General features: G+C 36.7%; 1 protein-coding gene across 12 annotated transcripts in view; it reads left to right on the forward strand.

Moving 5' to 3' along the window:
* Positions 1-227: 227 nt before the first annotated feature.
* Positions 228-13,271, forward strand: part of THADA (THADA armadillo repeat containing) — a 362,728-nt gene continuing 349,684 nt past the window's right edge. For 10 of the 12 annotated variants that reach the window (XR_005032689.2, XM_057497255.1, XM_036925597.2 and 7 more), the window contains exons 1-10: positions 237-359; positions 2,591-2,690; positions 2,978-3,072; positions 3,768-3,898; positions 6,197-6,345; positions 6,474-6,506; positions 6,759-6,807; positions 9,578-9,765; positions 11,503-11,597; positions 12,474-12,694. Coding sequence is in view for 11 of the 12 variants with exons in the window: in XM_057497255.1 (XP_057353238.1) it covers positions 2,615-2,690; positions 2,978-3,072; positions 3,768-3,898; positions 6,197-6,345; positions 6,474-6,506; positions 6,759-6,807; positions 9,578-9,765; positions 11,503-11,597; positions 12,474-12,694 (1,037 nt within the window). In the remaining variant the exon portion in view is untranslated. Of the gene's footprint in view, positions 489-2,590; positions 2,691-2,977; positions 3,073-3,767; positions 3,899-6,196; positions 6,346-6,473; positions 6,507-6,758; positions 6,808-9,577; positions 9,766-11,502; positions 11,598-12,473; positions 12,695-13,271 lie in introns of all 12 variants that reach the window. The other 2 variants (XM_036925595.2, XM_036925596.2) reach the window with 2 other exon arrangements.

Consider the following 13,271-nt stretch of genomic DNA (forward strand, 5'->3'; position numbering starts at 1 on the left):
TGTGGAGGCCGCAGTACAGGCTGCCCCAGGGGAATGAGGCAGGCAGCGGTCGAACTTGCTGGGTTGGACCAAGCTCTGCACGCCTGATACCGCACTCTACAAAACCCGCGACTAGCCAAATCCACGCAGTACCACCCGTGCCTCGGTGACATCATGACCGCTCCGGACTCCTGATTGGAAGATCCCATTCACTCAACATATCGCGATGATTCCTCCTTCAGGTTCTCTAGGTCCCCTCCTTTCGCCCCGATCCGGTAGTCAACAGACCACGCTGCGAGCCACGGAGACACCACAGAAGTAGACCAGCTTCCGGGATTCATCCAGACCGCTGCGACTCTTCAGACGCTCACGGGCACGAGGTTTGGCTTCCAGGCACCCTGTCTGCCAGACCCGCGGTAGCACGCGACAACATTGCTCCACTCCGCCGCTGTTGGAGCCTCAGGCAATTGATAGCAATTCCCTTCCTTTAGTATCGCGAGAATTTGGAGGTTGTAACCCCAATTTCCGGTCCCTTGGGTCTCCATGGAGACAGCGTTTTGACCACATATTACCCCCCCACCCCCAACCTGTCATTCCCTGTACTCCACGTGGTTCAGAAGTTCCCCAGAGAATGTTTGTGGGAGCCAGCAGAAAGGTGTAGATGGGAGTGAAGCAGCGATAAAAAGAGAAGCAGCCAGTGCGACCCAGGAAGAATATAATTTGCGGAGCATCTTCTGGCCACTTAGGCAGTGCCTTAGGGTGGGCACGGCATAGTCCCCTACTGGGGAGGCCCAGTTCATCAGACAAACGTTTTGGCATCCACAGAGCACGCATAGCCTCTTTCTGTGTAGTCTTGAAGGTTCCAAGATCAAATTCTGCTACAAACTTGCTCACATCAGAGAATAGTCTCCCCAGTTATCTGTATCTCTATAAACTTTGTATTACAGTTTCCTAGGAATGACCCCCAATTATTCTCCTATATCTGATCATGTTATTTTTCAAGTTCTTTACAAGTCAATGCCTTTCTAGCATTGTCCCTTTTTATTACCATTTACTCTAGTTGTTTTTAACATTCCATTGCTGCATCAGTTTCTTACTTTGCAAATGGACCATAAGTTCTTCACTGTCAGGACTAGATATAGTCCTAGATATAGAGTGTACTTTAGAAACTTTTTTCGCCTTTAAAGGCATACATCCCTTCTGGAACATTTCTGACAAAGGTTTCTTAATTCATCTGTTTATTCATCAAATATTTATTAAGCACCTAAAATGTACCAACTCTGTTTTAGGAATTGAGTATTAAAACAATGGGCAAAACAGACTAAAGTTGCTGCCTACATGGAGTTTTTTACTAGTGGAGACAGAGAATATACAAATGAACAAGCTATTTAATTTCAGCTAGTAAGTGCTATGAAGAAAAAGTAATGGCAGTGATCTGTATGTAAGTAGGAGCGGTAGCATTTTTGATAGAGTGGTCATCAAAGGTGGTGATATTTGAAAAGAAATCTGAATATGAGGAGTCAGCTTTGCAAAGATCTGTTGGGACCAGCATTAACAGGCAGAGGTAGCAGGAAGTACAAAGCCCCTTATGTGGGAATGAGAGCATCAGAAAGTGCAGAGCCCTTGAGATGGTGAAGAGAAGATTGATGGGAGGTGAAATGCAGAGGAAGAAAGGGCCAGATTATTTAGGGCCTTGGTGGCCAAGCTCTGAAGTTAGTATTTTATTCTAAGTGTAATTGGAAATCCTTGGAAAGTTTTAAGCAAAAGAGAGTATTTTGATTTGATTGGTGTTTTTAAAAGATTGCTTTGATGACTATGAAAAGAATGGACTTCAGAAGCAAGGGTAGAGGTGAGGGAACCAGTTGGGATGCTATTGCAGGAGCCAGGTGAAAGGGTTCATTCAGCTTCTGATGGATATTCCTATTGTTGGGAAATTCTCTGTTTGAAAGATAGCCTATTCCATAGTTGGACCATATTGTTCTTCCTGTGTTTTGAGCTGCAATTTGCCTTCCTGGAGCTTGCACTGACTCTTCCTAACTCTATAGCAAGATCTACTCTTCTTTCTCCAAAACAATCCTGCAACAACAGCAGCTATTTTAAGGCACTTGTCTTGTCCTTGTTTTCCCAGGCCAAACATCTTTGGTTAACTGAGCTGTTCTCTGAAGGAGGTGCTCTCTAGGCCCTTCAGAAATCTGGTTATTCCTTGGAAACTCCTTCATTTGTTATGGCTCCTTAAAATATGGCTCCAAGCACTGTACTAACGCTCCACATGTCGTGTGACCTGAGGGGATGACCAAGGGATCATGTACTCCCTTGATCTGGCTGACTTCTAGTGTGGTTTTTAGCAGTCCTTAAAACCTGTGGTTCTAACCTAGGATGACTTTGTTCCTCAGGGAACATTTGGAAATGTCTGGGGATAGTTTTTGGTTGTCACAACTTGGGGGGAGGAGTATACTACTGGCATCTAGTAGGTAGAGACCAGGGAGGCGTTAAACGTTCTATAGCACATAGGACAGCACCCCACAGCAAAGAACTGTGTGGTCCAGAATGTTAGTGGTGCTGAGGGTCAGAAGCCCTGCATTAGACAATGTCTTCAACTCTTCTCTTGCAGTGACTACTATTAGTTTTATTTAAAATGGGTGTAAAGAAGAAGAAAGAAATGCAAGTAACGGCATTGACCATTTGTCATCAGGACCTTCAAACTTTGAGAGGTAGGTGATTTCTGACTTTATTTATTTCTTATCTAGGTTGCAAGCAGTATTTTTATCCCTGGGATCCTCTAACACATAAGAAACTCTGGCCATTCAATTTTTCCGTGTTCTTTACATTCAGTTTTGATGTGAAATGGTTTTCTAAAAGTTCCATCTTTAGATGAAGTTCTGCCTGTTTTTTTGTTATTGTTTATAAATTTTTAAAATGTTATTGAATGCATAACAATGGCTAACTCATATCTATATATTGTTGACTCACTGAATAAATTTTTGTGTTTATTTTGTAGCTTTGGCTGATGTAGAAGGGAAAAATCTAGCTTCTTTGCTACTACATTGTGTACAACTCACTGATGGAGTGTCACAAATCCGTTATGTTAAACAGGTAAGGCTGAATTGCTACTCACAAATGCATCTTGAAGATTATCACGCTGTTATGGAGTTAAAATTTGCCTGACAACTTTTGGCTCTAATTATTTAATATCAACTATCATTAGAGAAAGATTAAGGTGTTTTTCTTTTCTGTTCATTTTGTCATACCTTCTTATTTAAAGTAGCAAGTCTGTTTAGGTTTCTACCACTGTTGAGCTATATAAATAGGATAATGACATAATTGTGTATACCTTTTTTGTAGAGAAAAATTTTTTTAAATTATTTCTATTAATCTGTGTCTTCAAAATTTTGAAGCAGGCTTTTTAACGTTAAAAAGCCTATTTAAAGTATAAAGGCTGTCCATACCAGTATTTCCATATTAGTTTTTACCATTTGAACTTGCATAATATTTTTTTGGGAAGTGACTAAATGTACTATTGGTTTTCCAATAGCGCTACGGAATTCCTATACTTTAAGCCATTAACAAGTCTATAATTCTCAGTAAAGGTGGGCAAAGTAGGAATTGGGGCCAAGGGTTAAAAAGGTAAAAAAATACTAAAATAGGCGTTTAAATCAATATCGTTAACAATGCAGTGTAGAAAATATATCACATTGTAATTGAGACTTGAAAGAGTATATGAAGCCGTGTTACTTTTTCATATTTGATATTAGAAAAAATTACTATGACTTGAATTTTTTGGATTCTAGATTGTGCCTTTACTGGAGAAGGCAGATAAAAATGGCACGTGTGATTCCACTATTCGAAGTTGTTTGGATATTTTAGCAGGCATTTATCTTTGTTTGAGTCTAAAGAACCCCTTGAAGAAAGTCTTGGCAAGGTAAGGAAAAAACAGCAGGGAAGTTAGGCATTATAAATGTTCAGTTTGCCCAAAGTAATCTATATTTTAAGTTCTTTACCTGCCTTGGAAAACTGAATTGAAATATATCACTAACAATTTCATTCATATCTAGTGTGATTTGTTTTGTTATTACAACACTTAAAAAATATAAAAAGCCCTTTTGGTCACAGGCCTTAAAAAATTAGGCAGTGAGCTATAGTTTGCTGACTCTGAGTCAGTCCTTTTACATTTAATGCAATTGTTGGTTTAAGTTTAAATCTCTCATCTTGCTATTTCTTTATTTGTCCCATCTGTTCTTGGTTTAAGCATATTTTAATTACACAGGTTGCACAGGAATATATGCTTGATGTAAAAACTTCAAGCAATAGAGAAGTAAGCAAAATAAAAAATGAACCTTTTATTTTACAATTTCTGGCCTATTTATTTTCCTTAGTAAAGGTCATCACTTCACATTTTGATATCTTTCTAGACCTTCTCTTTGGGTTTAGTGTGTCTGTTTTATTTTAGTTTGATTTTTTACATAAGCGGGATTATACTCTACATATTGCTCTGTAGCCTTTTTTTTCCACTAAAGAATATCTTAGAGATATTTTCATGTCAGTGTAGTTCTTATTATTATTTTTTTTAATTGTGGTTAAAAAACACATAAGATGTGCCATCTTAACCATTTTTGAGTGTTAAGTATGTTCACATTGTTGTGCAGAGGATCTCTAGAACTTTTTCATCTTGCAAAACTGAAACTATACCCATTAAACAACAGCTCCCTAGTTCTTCCTCCCTCTGCAGGGAATGCCTGCAGGAAGACAACCAACCACAGAATGTTTTCTCGATAATAGCTCTTTATAGATTATCTACCAAATGTATTCCTTTATTTTGTTACTTGTCTTTAAACTTTCTTCATAGTATGTTTACTTTATAAAGATGAAAAAAATTTTTTTGGCAACCAAACCTGCTAATATTTTTTCTTTGTGTAGATTTCTGAGTTTAATGCCTTGCTCGTATAGGCTTTTTCTAATACAAGATTACATAAATTGTGTGTCGTCTCTTAAGATACATTTTTTTTTAACTTTTAAATCCATCTGGAGTTAGCTTGTGTGTAGTGTGAGGTAGAGATGCAATTTAGTTTTCTTTTCCAAATGGAAAGCCACTTATTGCTGCCCTGTTGAATAGTCCATCTTTCCCAACTATTTGAAATACCATCTTATGTTACAGTTCCTGTAAAAACATAGGCTTGATTTTAGACTTGGGTCTCTTTGTTTACATACCAACGGCATACTTTTATTCACTATAGTTTGGTAATGTAGTTTAATTATGTTCTAGAACAAGTCACCCCGCTGATGACTTCTTTTTCAGAATATTACTATTGTTGAATTTTTTTTCTTCCAGAAAAGCTTTAGAACTATTAAGTCAAATTTAAAAAAAATCTACCAGTTTTGATTTAGATTCATTGAGGTTAAATTGACATTAAATTTAATTTATCCGTTCAATAAAATTTTATTGATTGCCTAATGTGTGTCTAGGCATTGGGGATATACTGAATAAAGCAGTCTAGAATGGAGGTTACATTCTAAGAGGAAGATTGAAAACAGACAAAATAAGTAGGCAAAATATATCGGATTAGATGGTGTGAGTGCTATAGAGAAAAAGCAGAGAAGGAGGAAAGAGTGCGTCAAAGATGGGGCGAGGGTTACAATGTAAAATACAGTGATCAGTTCAGGTATCTGCTCAAATGTCATTGATGAGATATTTGAGAATGACTGGAAAGGGTGAGGGAATGATTACAGGCTATACAGTATTTGAAGAATGAGTGTTCTAGGTGGAGGAAATAGCAAGAGCAAAGGCTTTGGTGTGTTGTTGGAACAGAGAAAAGTGGTGTTGCTAGAGCTTAGTGAACAAGGATCAAGATGAGACCAGAGACAGTGGTGGGGCCAGCCCATGGAGGGTTTTGTAGGGCACTGTGAGTGCTTCGACCACTACCTTGAGAGGGATGTTGTTGTATGATTTTAGGCAGAGGAGTAATACGGTGTTTTAGTAAATAACACTTTGGCTTCTCTGTTGAGGATAGTCTTGGGGAAGGGAGGGAAGCAAGGCAAAAGGGAGACCAGGAGAGAGACGCTAGACCAGGAAGATCCAATGATAGTGCTGTGAAGTTGTAATTTTCTGGCTCTATTTTGAAAGCATAGTCCAGTATTCCTTCATTTGTATGATTCTGCTTTCTCCCCACATATCTTCTCACTACAGGTTTGCCAGATTTTTAATATTTGATTCTTTTTCTAGTTCCCTTAATGGCCTACCTGAATTTTTTCTAAGTGAGGCTGTACAAAGTTTTACTTCTCGTCTTCAGGAAGAATTGAATACTGCTGATCTATATTCTTATAGGAAAGTAATTGACAATATATCTTCTTGTATGGAGAACTTTAACTTGGGTAAGCCAGCTCTTTTCTAGTATTTTTCTGTTTAACACCTGTCATTATATCAATGTTTTTAAATGATGTTAATTTTGGTCCTGAAACTCCTTACCAGTATTCATTTCCCCCTCTCCCTGCCCCCACAGGTAGAACAAGTGTTAGTAATCTTCTAAAAAATGGTAAGCCCTATTTTTTTATTTTATTCTGAGAGGTGACAACTTGTATGTATCATTTTGGAGTGGTTCTTTTAAGTTTCTTGACAATGTATAAAGTACTGCAGATAACTAAAGTGTATTATGCTCTTACCTTTTAAATTTCTACTTCTATACTGTGATATCATTTAGGTAATAATGATTTAAAATATTTTCTTGTACTGAAGTTAAAGTTCACAGTTTTAAATTCTAATTTGTCATGATATTCTTTTTTTTCAGTGCTTCATTTTCTGCAGAAGAGTTTAATTGAAATCTCAGAAGAAAATAGGCAAGTGTTGCATGTTTGCATTCTTGTGTGCATGTGTGTGTACCCTCACAGTTGTGCATTATTATCTTTGTACAAAGGACATTTTAAAAAGGTCCCAGAATGTACTCCTTTCTATCCCTTTACATTAATATTAGACCTAATTATTTAAATTTAGTATTGATGTTTAATTTTATGAATTAAAGTTGGTATTTAGTTTATAAAGATAATACTTAATTTTAAAAAATCAAATAAATGAATGTGAGAGTAAAGGAGGAAGGGAAAAGCTTTCTTCACCTGAGTGTTCCATTTTCATAGCATTCTGTTCTTATTTCATGGATGAAGTAGTATCCTTTGGTATCTGAGTATATTAATGATAGGTTTTTTTTTTTTAAGTTTTCTTGCTTTACATAGTTGCTTTTTTTCTTTTTGTTGCTTTTCGCCACTATATTTGTTGTTAGAAGCTTTCCTTGGAAGTCTGGTGTTCTTTGGCTGAGCACGGGCACTGAGAGTTGATTTGAACCTGTGCATTTGGTGGGGCTAATTGTAGGCTTTATTGTTGGTTAGTCTAGCTGGACTATTTTTTTGGGAAATCCCTGGTGTCAGTATCTATAGATCTGTTTGCATGGGTAACATATTACCATGAAAGAATCTCTCAAACTATTGGCTTAATATTCTGGTTGCTGCTCAGTGTGAGAAGAAAGCTGAGGTCTTGGCATTTGGCATTCATTGTGCATATATTTAGCTAATTCTATTTGCAATATTGTATCACTGCCTTATCCATGTGTGCTGTCTTCCCATCTAGATCCTTGCTGTGTTTTGCTTTCTCTAGAGGTAAACCAGTTATTTGCTGGTTTGAGGGTTCTTATTCTTCTTTAACAAGGAAGAAGGAAGGAAGACATTTGGCCAGTCTTCCTATTGTCAGTCCTACCTTTACTTCTACATCAAGGAGTAACATTTTCTTAGATTTTTGGGCAGCAGATCAGCTTGCTTTGGTGCTTATTCTCTGGCTTAGTCATCACCTTTTTTTATTTTGCTAAGTCAGTGATCACTCATCCATCTGCTATGTAGTTTCTCAGGTTTTATTGTCTGTTTGTTGCCCTTGTGTATTTATGCTTTTTATGTTTTAAATTCCTTGGCTCTTAGCTTAGGGAGGTTCTGAAAGTGAGTAGAAGTGATATTTATGTGCCATGTTGAACCCAAGGTCTCGTTTTGCTTTATCAGGAGCACCTTCTCTGTCTTCTTTTAGGCTTTTCTACTTTTGCTCATCTTAAATGTGGATTTTTTTCCTTCTAATTCTATTTTTTCTGACAACTTAATATCTATCATCCATTTCTTTGGTGTGAGCCACCATCTGTATACTCAAGATTCCCAGACTTAACACTCCAAGTTAGATCTCTTCCCTGAGCAGTAGATTCTTTCATTGATTTGTCTCCTGGACATCTCAACTTAGATGTTTTACAGGTCCCTCAAATTCACTGCATCCAAAGAAAGTTCATTGTCTTTTTATCCCTCCCCCCAATCCCTGCTGACTTCTATTTTACTTCCCGTCTCTTTGAATTTGCCTATTCTAGTTACCTCATGTAAGTAGAATACAATATTCGTCCTTTTGAGTGTAACTTATTTCACTTATGTTTTCAAGGTTTATCTATGTTGTATCATCTATCAGAATTTTCTTCCTTTTCATGGCTGAATATATTCTATTGTATGTATATACCACATTTTGTTTATCCATTCATCTGTTGATGGATATTTGGGTTTATACCTTGGGCTTATATGAATAATGTTGTTATAAACATCAGTATGTAAGTATCTGTTTGAGACCCTACCTTCAGTTATTTTAGTCATATACCTAGGAGTAGAATTGCTGGATCATATGATAAATCTAAGTTTAACTTTTTGAGAAACCCCCAAACTGTTTTCCCTGACTTATGTTTTGATATTTGTTGTGTTGAGAATTGACTGACAGGGGAAAAATTAGAAGCTGGGAGACAGTTAGGAGGTTATTGCAGTAATCCAAGGGAGAGATGTGAGTGGCTCAGGCTGGAAGTAGCAATGGAGGTGATCTGATTCTGAATATGTTTTGAAGGCAGAATCAACAGTATTTTCTTACAAATAGGATGAGGAGGAGAAGAGTCAAGATGATTACAGAATTTTTGTAGTATAGAGATCCCAGCAGGTGGAGCAGGTTTGAAATTGAAGGTAAGTAGGAAGTTGCACATGTGCAAGTCTGGACTTAAAGAGATCTGGGATCGAGATTGGCAGCATGTGGGAATTGCCAGCATATGGATTATAACTTTAAAGTTTATGAGTTAGATGAGATCAACATCAAGGGATTGAATTAGATGGGCAAAAGAGGACTAAGGACTACATAGTGGAGAACTCTAGCAGGAAGGTCAGGGAGAAGAGGGTGAACTAGCCAATGTATTGGAGGGATGGCCATGAAGTAGGAGAAAATCTAGGAGAGCCTGGCATTTGGGAAGCCAGGTGAAGAAAGTATATCAAGTTTGAAGGAGTGTTCAGGTTTATAAATTGAATCATTCTTTCTTGATTTGTTATTTTTACTTTAAAAAAGAGAAGTAGGTTAGTCATTGGCTGAGTTAGAGGGAAATGTTAAGAGTGATGAAAGTTTGCAATAAATGTCTACATAATTGGAATGTTTATGGGAATGGAAGAGAGGCATATGTGTCTACTACAATCTAAAACTGATTTTGGCCTTTTGATAGAAGAATGTGTTTATTTTTGGTGACATACTTATTTGACTTTTCTTTTAATACTGTCTTCTTCATTGTAGAAAATTTGCTGGAAATCGTATTGTTCAAACACAGTTGATGAACGACTTGTTGGTATGCACTAGGGTTTCAGTGATGGTAGTACAGAAAGTACAGGGTTTCCAGAGAATTCATTTGAATATTTCCAGTTCTCCCATGTGGCAGAATATGTGTGGATTGCTGGGTATTTTTACCAAGTTTTTAAGTGATGGTAAGTGTAAAACTACACAGATAGTGGCTATTATTGAGTGTCAATCAGCTTTTGCTAGTAGTAATAGCATGAACTATTTGATACTTAACTGAGACATAGAACTTGTCCATCAGCCACTTAAAGTGGGGAAATGCCCTGGGTTACAAGGTTTTAATGTTTTTTCTTTCATAATTCATCAAAGGATAATGTAGAAGGACTTTTCTAAATGTGTGCGTCTGTATTGTGTACAAAGAAGAAAATCTAACAGTCTTAGTGTTGAAACGCCACAGACTTTAAATAGCAAAAGGAAATTCTTGAGAAAAAATTTCCAAATTTGGAAAGAAAATCTGGAAAGGTTAGTGTAACCCATATGTTATCTTCAAATAATGATAATAGTTATTGTGAGGCTGGTCATCATTATTCCTCTGTATATTGCATATGCTGCTTCTATCTTTATGAGCTGTACCACTGGGAAATCAAATAGTAAATGAGAGTATCTCTTTATAAAAGTATTTCAACTACTAAATTAAAATGAAATGATAGAATATCACCATTTTGTAACCCCCAATGAACTGATGTAAACATTAAGCATTAACAACTGCTAACATTATAGAAAAAGACAACCAGACGTATGCTCTTCAGAGCCTTCTTTCACCACTTACCATCTTCCCAAAGGGTTTGAACTTGAGACTGATCTTGTCTCTAGATCACCTGCCAATTTATAGACATTACAGAGGACAGAGGAACATGTTGGACTGCATCAGAAAAAAACAAACGCAACATCCAAATTGTGGGAAAATTCATATCTCAAAAGGTCAGAGATCTTCCACAGGAAAATTATAGCAGTAAGAAAGGTGTGGTGAGGGTACCAGTAGATTATAAAACATACCATATTTTTAAAAAATGAGCAAGACTATAATGTCTAGAGATGCACATTTGAGTAATAAAACTTTTTTTTTAAAATAAGGAAGTCATTACTATGAAAGTTAGGTAATGCTTACTTAGGGAGAGAGAGAGAAGCTTGTGATTGGGCTGAGGCACATGAATAAGCCTTGTGGGCTGGGTGGCTGAGTTCTGTTTTCCTGCCTTGGATGGTAGGACAAGGATGTTTGCCTTCTAATAATTCATTTAGCTATCCATTTGTTTTGGATGGCAACAAGATTAACAAAAAAAAAGGTGATACTTAACACTTAAGTATTATATAAGAGGTTAAATTACCTTTTTACCCTTCAACTCCCATTCTATATGATAATGTATATATGAATATTAATATTAAAAACTCAGGGGATCTGTTCAGAGCTCTTGTTTGTAAAGAGTAGTAACTGACTCTGGTTTTGTTAGGATGGAAACAGGTAATTATTTTAAAGAAAAGGAATGTGTGTCGGGGTCAGGCTGCAGGGCATCAGTGGAGGGCGGCTGGTGAAGCTGCTTCCCATGTTGGGAGGCAGCAGAGGGAGAGGAGCAGGGAGTGTGTGGCAGAGGGAGGGGAAGGAGTCACATTTGTGGAGAATTTATGTGCTGGGTATAAAAGCCTTCATGCTCATCATTCATTGAAACCTTACAACAACTACTTCAGGTGGGAGTTGTATTTTCCCATTTTACCAAAGAGGAAGCTGATTCCCTGGGTGGTTAAATAACTCACCCAGAGACCGTTCAGCTGTGAAGTGGTCAAGCCATCTGACCCCACCATATCTGCTCTTTCCACTATACCAGAATATCCATCATTTAATACATGCTCTCTACTTTTTTGCCAAATAGATGACCTCTTACAAACAATTCAGAGTACATCTGGATTAGCTGTTGTTCTTTTTATCAAGACTATGTTTCATCCTCCTGAAAAGATTCCTGATTTGGTAAGTGCATCTCCTTTTTAGAATTAGATTTTAGTGATAACAAGATACATGTTTTACAAATATTTTTAAGGACGTGAATTAAAATGTTTTTTTTCATAATATCTGAATCTCTTTGATCACTTTTTTCTCTTATGATACGATACAGTTCCAAAAATGCAGAGAAAGCAGAAAGGAGACAATAGTTGCCTGTAACTCTCAAAGATAATCACTATTGACATTTTTTTGGTGTATATCATTCTAGTTTTTTTCTAGTGTTTGGTTCAGTTCCCTCAGTATCATAAAAGATATTTGTAATGTTAAAATTATGCAGATGATTGTATAGATATATACAATAATAACTTTTTGATAAATGTGTTTTTTTTTTAAAGAATAACTCAGATATTGTACTTGAGACAGGAATCATGCTAGAATTAATTGTTCGGTGAATTTGATCATATGGAGAGTATTATTTGATAATTTGGGCCACAGTCCTTGTATTTATTACTAGAAGTTTTTTTTTTCCTCTCTGGATTATCTAGAAATTTTTAGTTCTTTACCTGACTTTATGCAAAATAGATTTATACTATTCTTTGAGATCACATGAAGTATTTATAATTGGATAAATAAAATTTTTTTCCCTCAAATCACCTCTAAAAAGCCTTAGTTAAACTCAACCACCTGCAGGTGGCGATGTGTTGTGCTCTACCAGCACATTCAAATCAGCAGAATGGCTCATGTGCTTTTTAAAATTTTTTTCCTTTTTATAGTAATAATTTTAACATTCAGTTATTTTTCCTAGGATGTTTCAGGGGAAAAATAATATATGGTTTTTATTTTTAAATAACTCTGAAAAGTTTTAGAGACCTTGTATGTAGTAACTCTATTACCTTTTTCCAGATCAGTAGTATGCTTCTCCATTCGGTGGACTGCACCAGCGTCCCTGAGTGGTTTTTGAACTGCTGCAGAAGGCTTTGTGGTGCTGATGTCCCGCAGCCAGCTCTCTTATTCCTGTGTCAGGGGACACTCACCATGTTGGACTGGCAGAACGCGAGAATGGGTCCAAGAGGGGAGGCCCTGCTCTTGGATACTGTGCATGTTCTGTTCACCCTGAGTTCACAGTGAGTTGACACTGCTGGCTCATAGTTTGTTTTACGTGTCAGATATTTAAAAGATGGCAACTGTGCCAGCATACTTAGTAATTCAATGAAAAAAATAGGTCAGGATAATCTTGAATTAAAAGGGAGAGCTCTGTAGGGAAGGAAGTGGATATGAAAGAGAAAAGATAGGAGGGCATAATAGGAGAGAGAAAGAGTTTTAGAAATTACTGGTACAGGTTAGCCTATAATGAACTTTTCTAAAATTGATTTTAACATTTAGTCTCTAATGCCAGCATTTTTTAAATCTGTGAACATTTCTATACAGAGAGTTTTAGAGTTAGGAGCAACTTCACATGTCTGATATACCAGATAGGAAATTGAATTAGTTGAATGGATAAAGTGAAGCTTAGCAAAGTAAATGCTTAAACCTATGAGCTATTGCTAATAAGCACCTGAACCAGAACTGTAACCACGTCTTCTGACTTCATTGGATTGTATTTTGTGTTTTTATGGGGTTCTTGCCATAAAGCTTGAAAGTGATCATGTGCTTAAAATGTTATACCATAAATACAACTTGATAGTAATGAACAGGTAGATA

The sequence above is a fragment of the Manis pentadactyla genome, chromosome 2, assembly GCF_030020395.1.
Source record: "Manis pentadactyla isolate mManPen7 chromosome 2, mManPen7.hap1, whole genome shotgun sequence".
In the NCBI taxonomy this organism is placed as follows: domain Eukaryota; kingdom Metazoa; phylum Chordata; class Mammalia; order Pholidota; family Manidae; genus Manis; species Manis pentadactyla.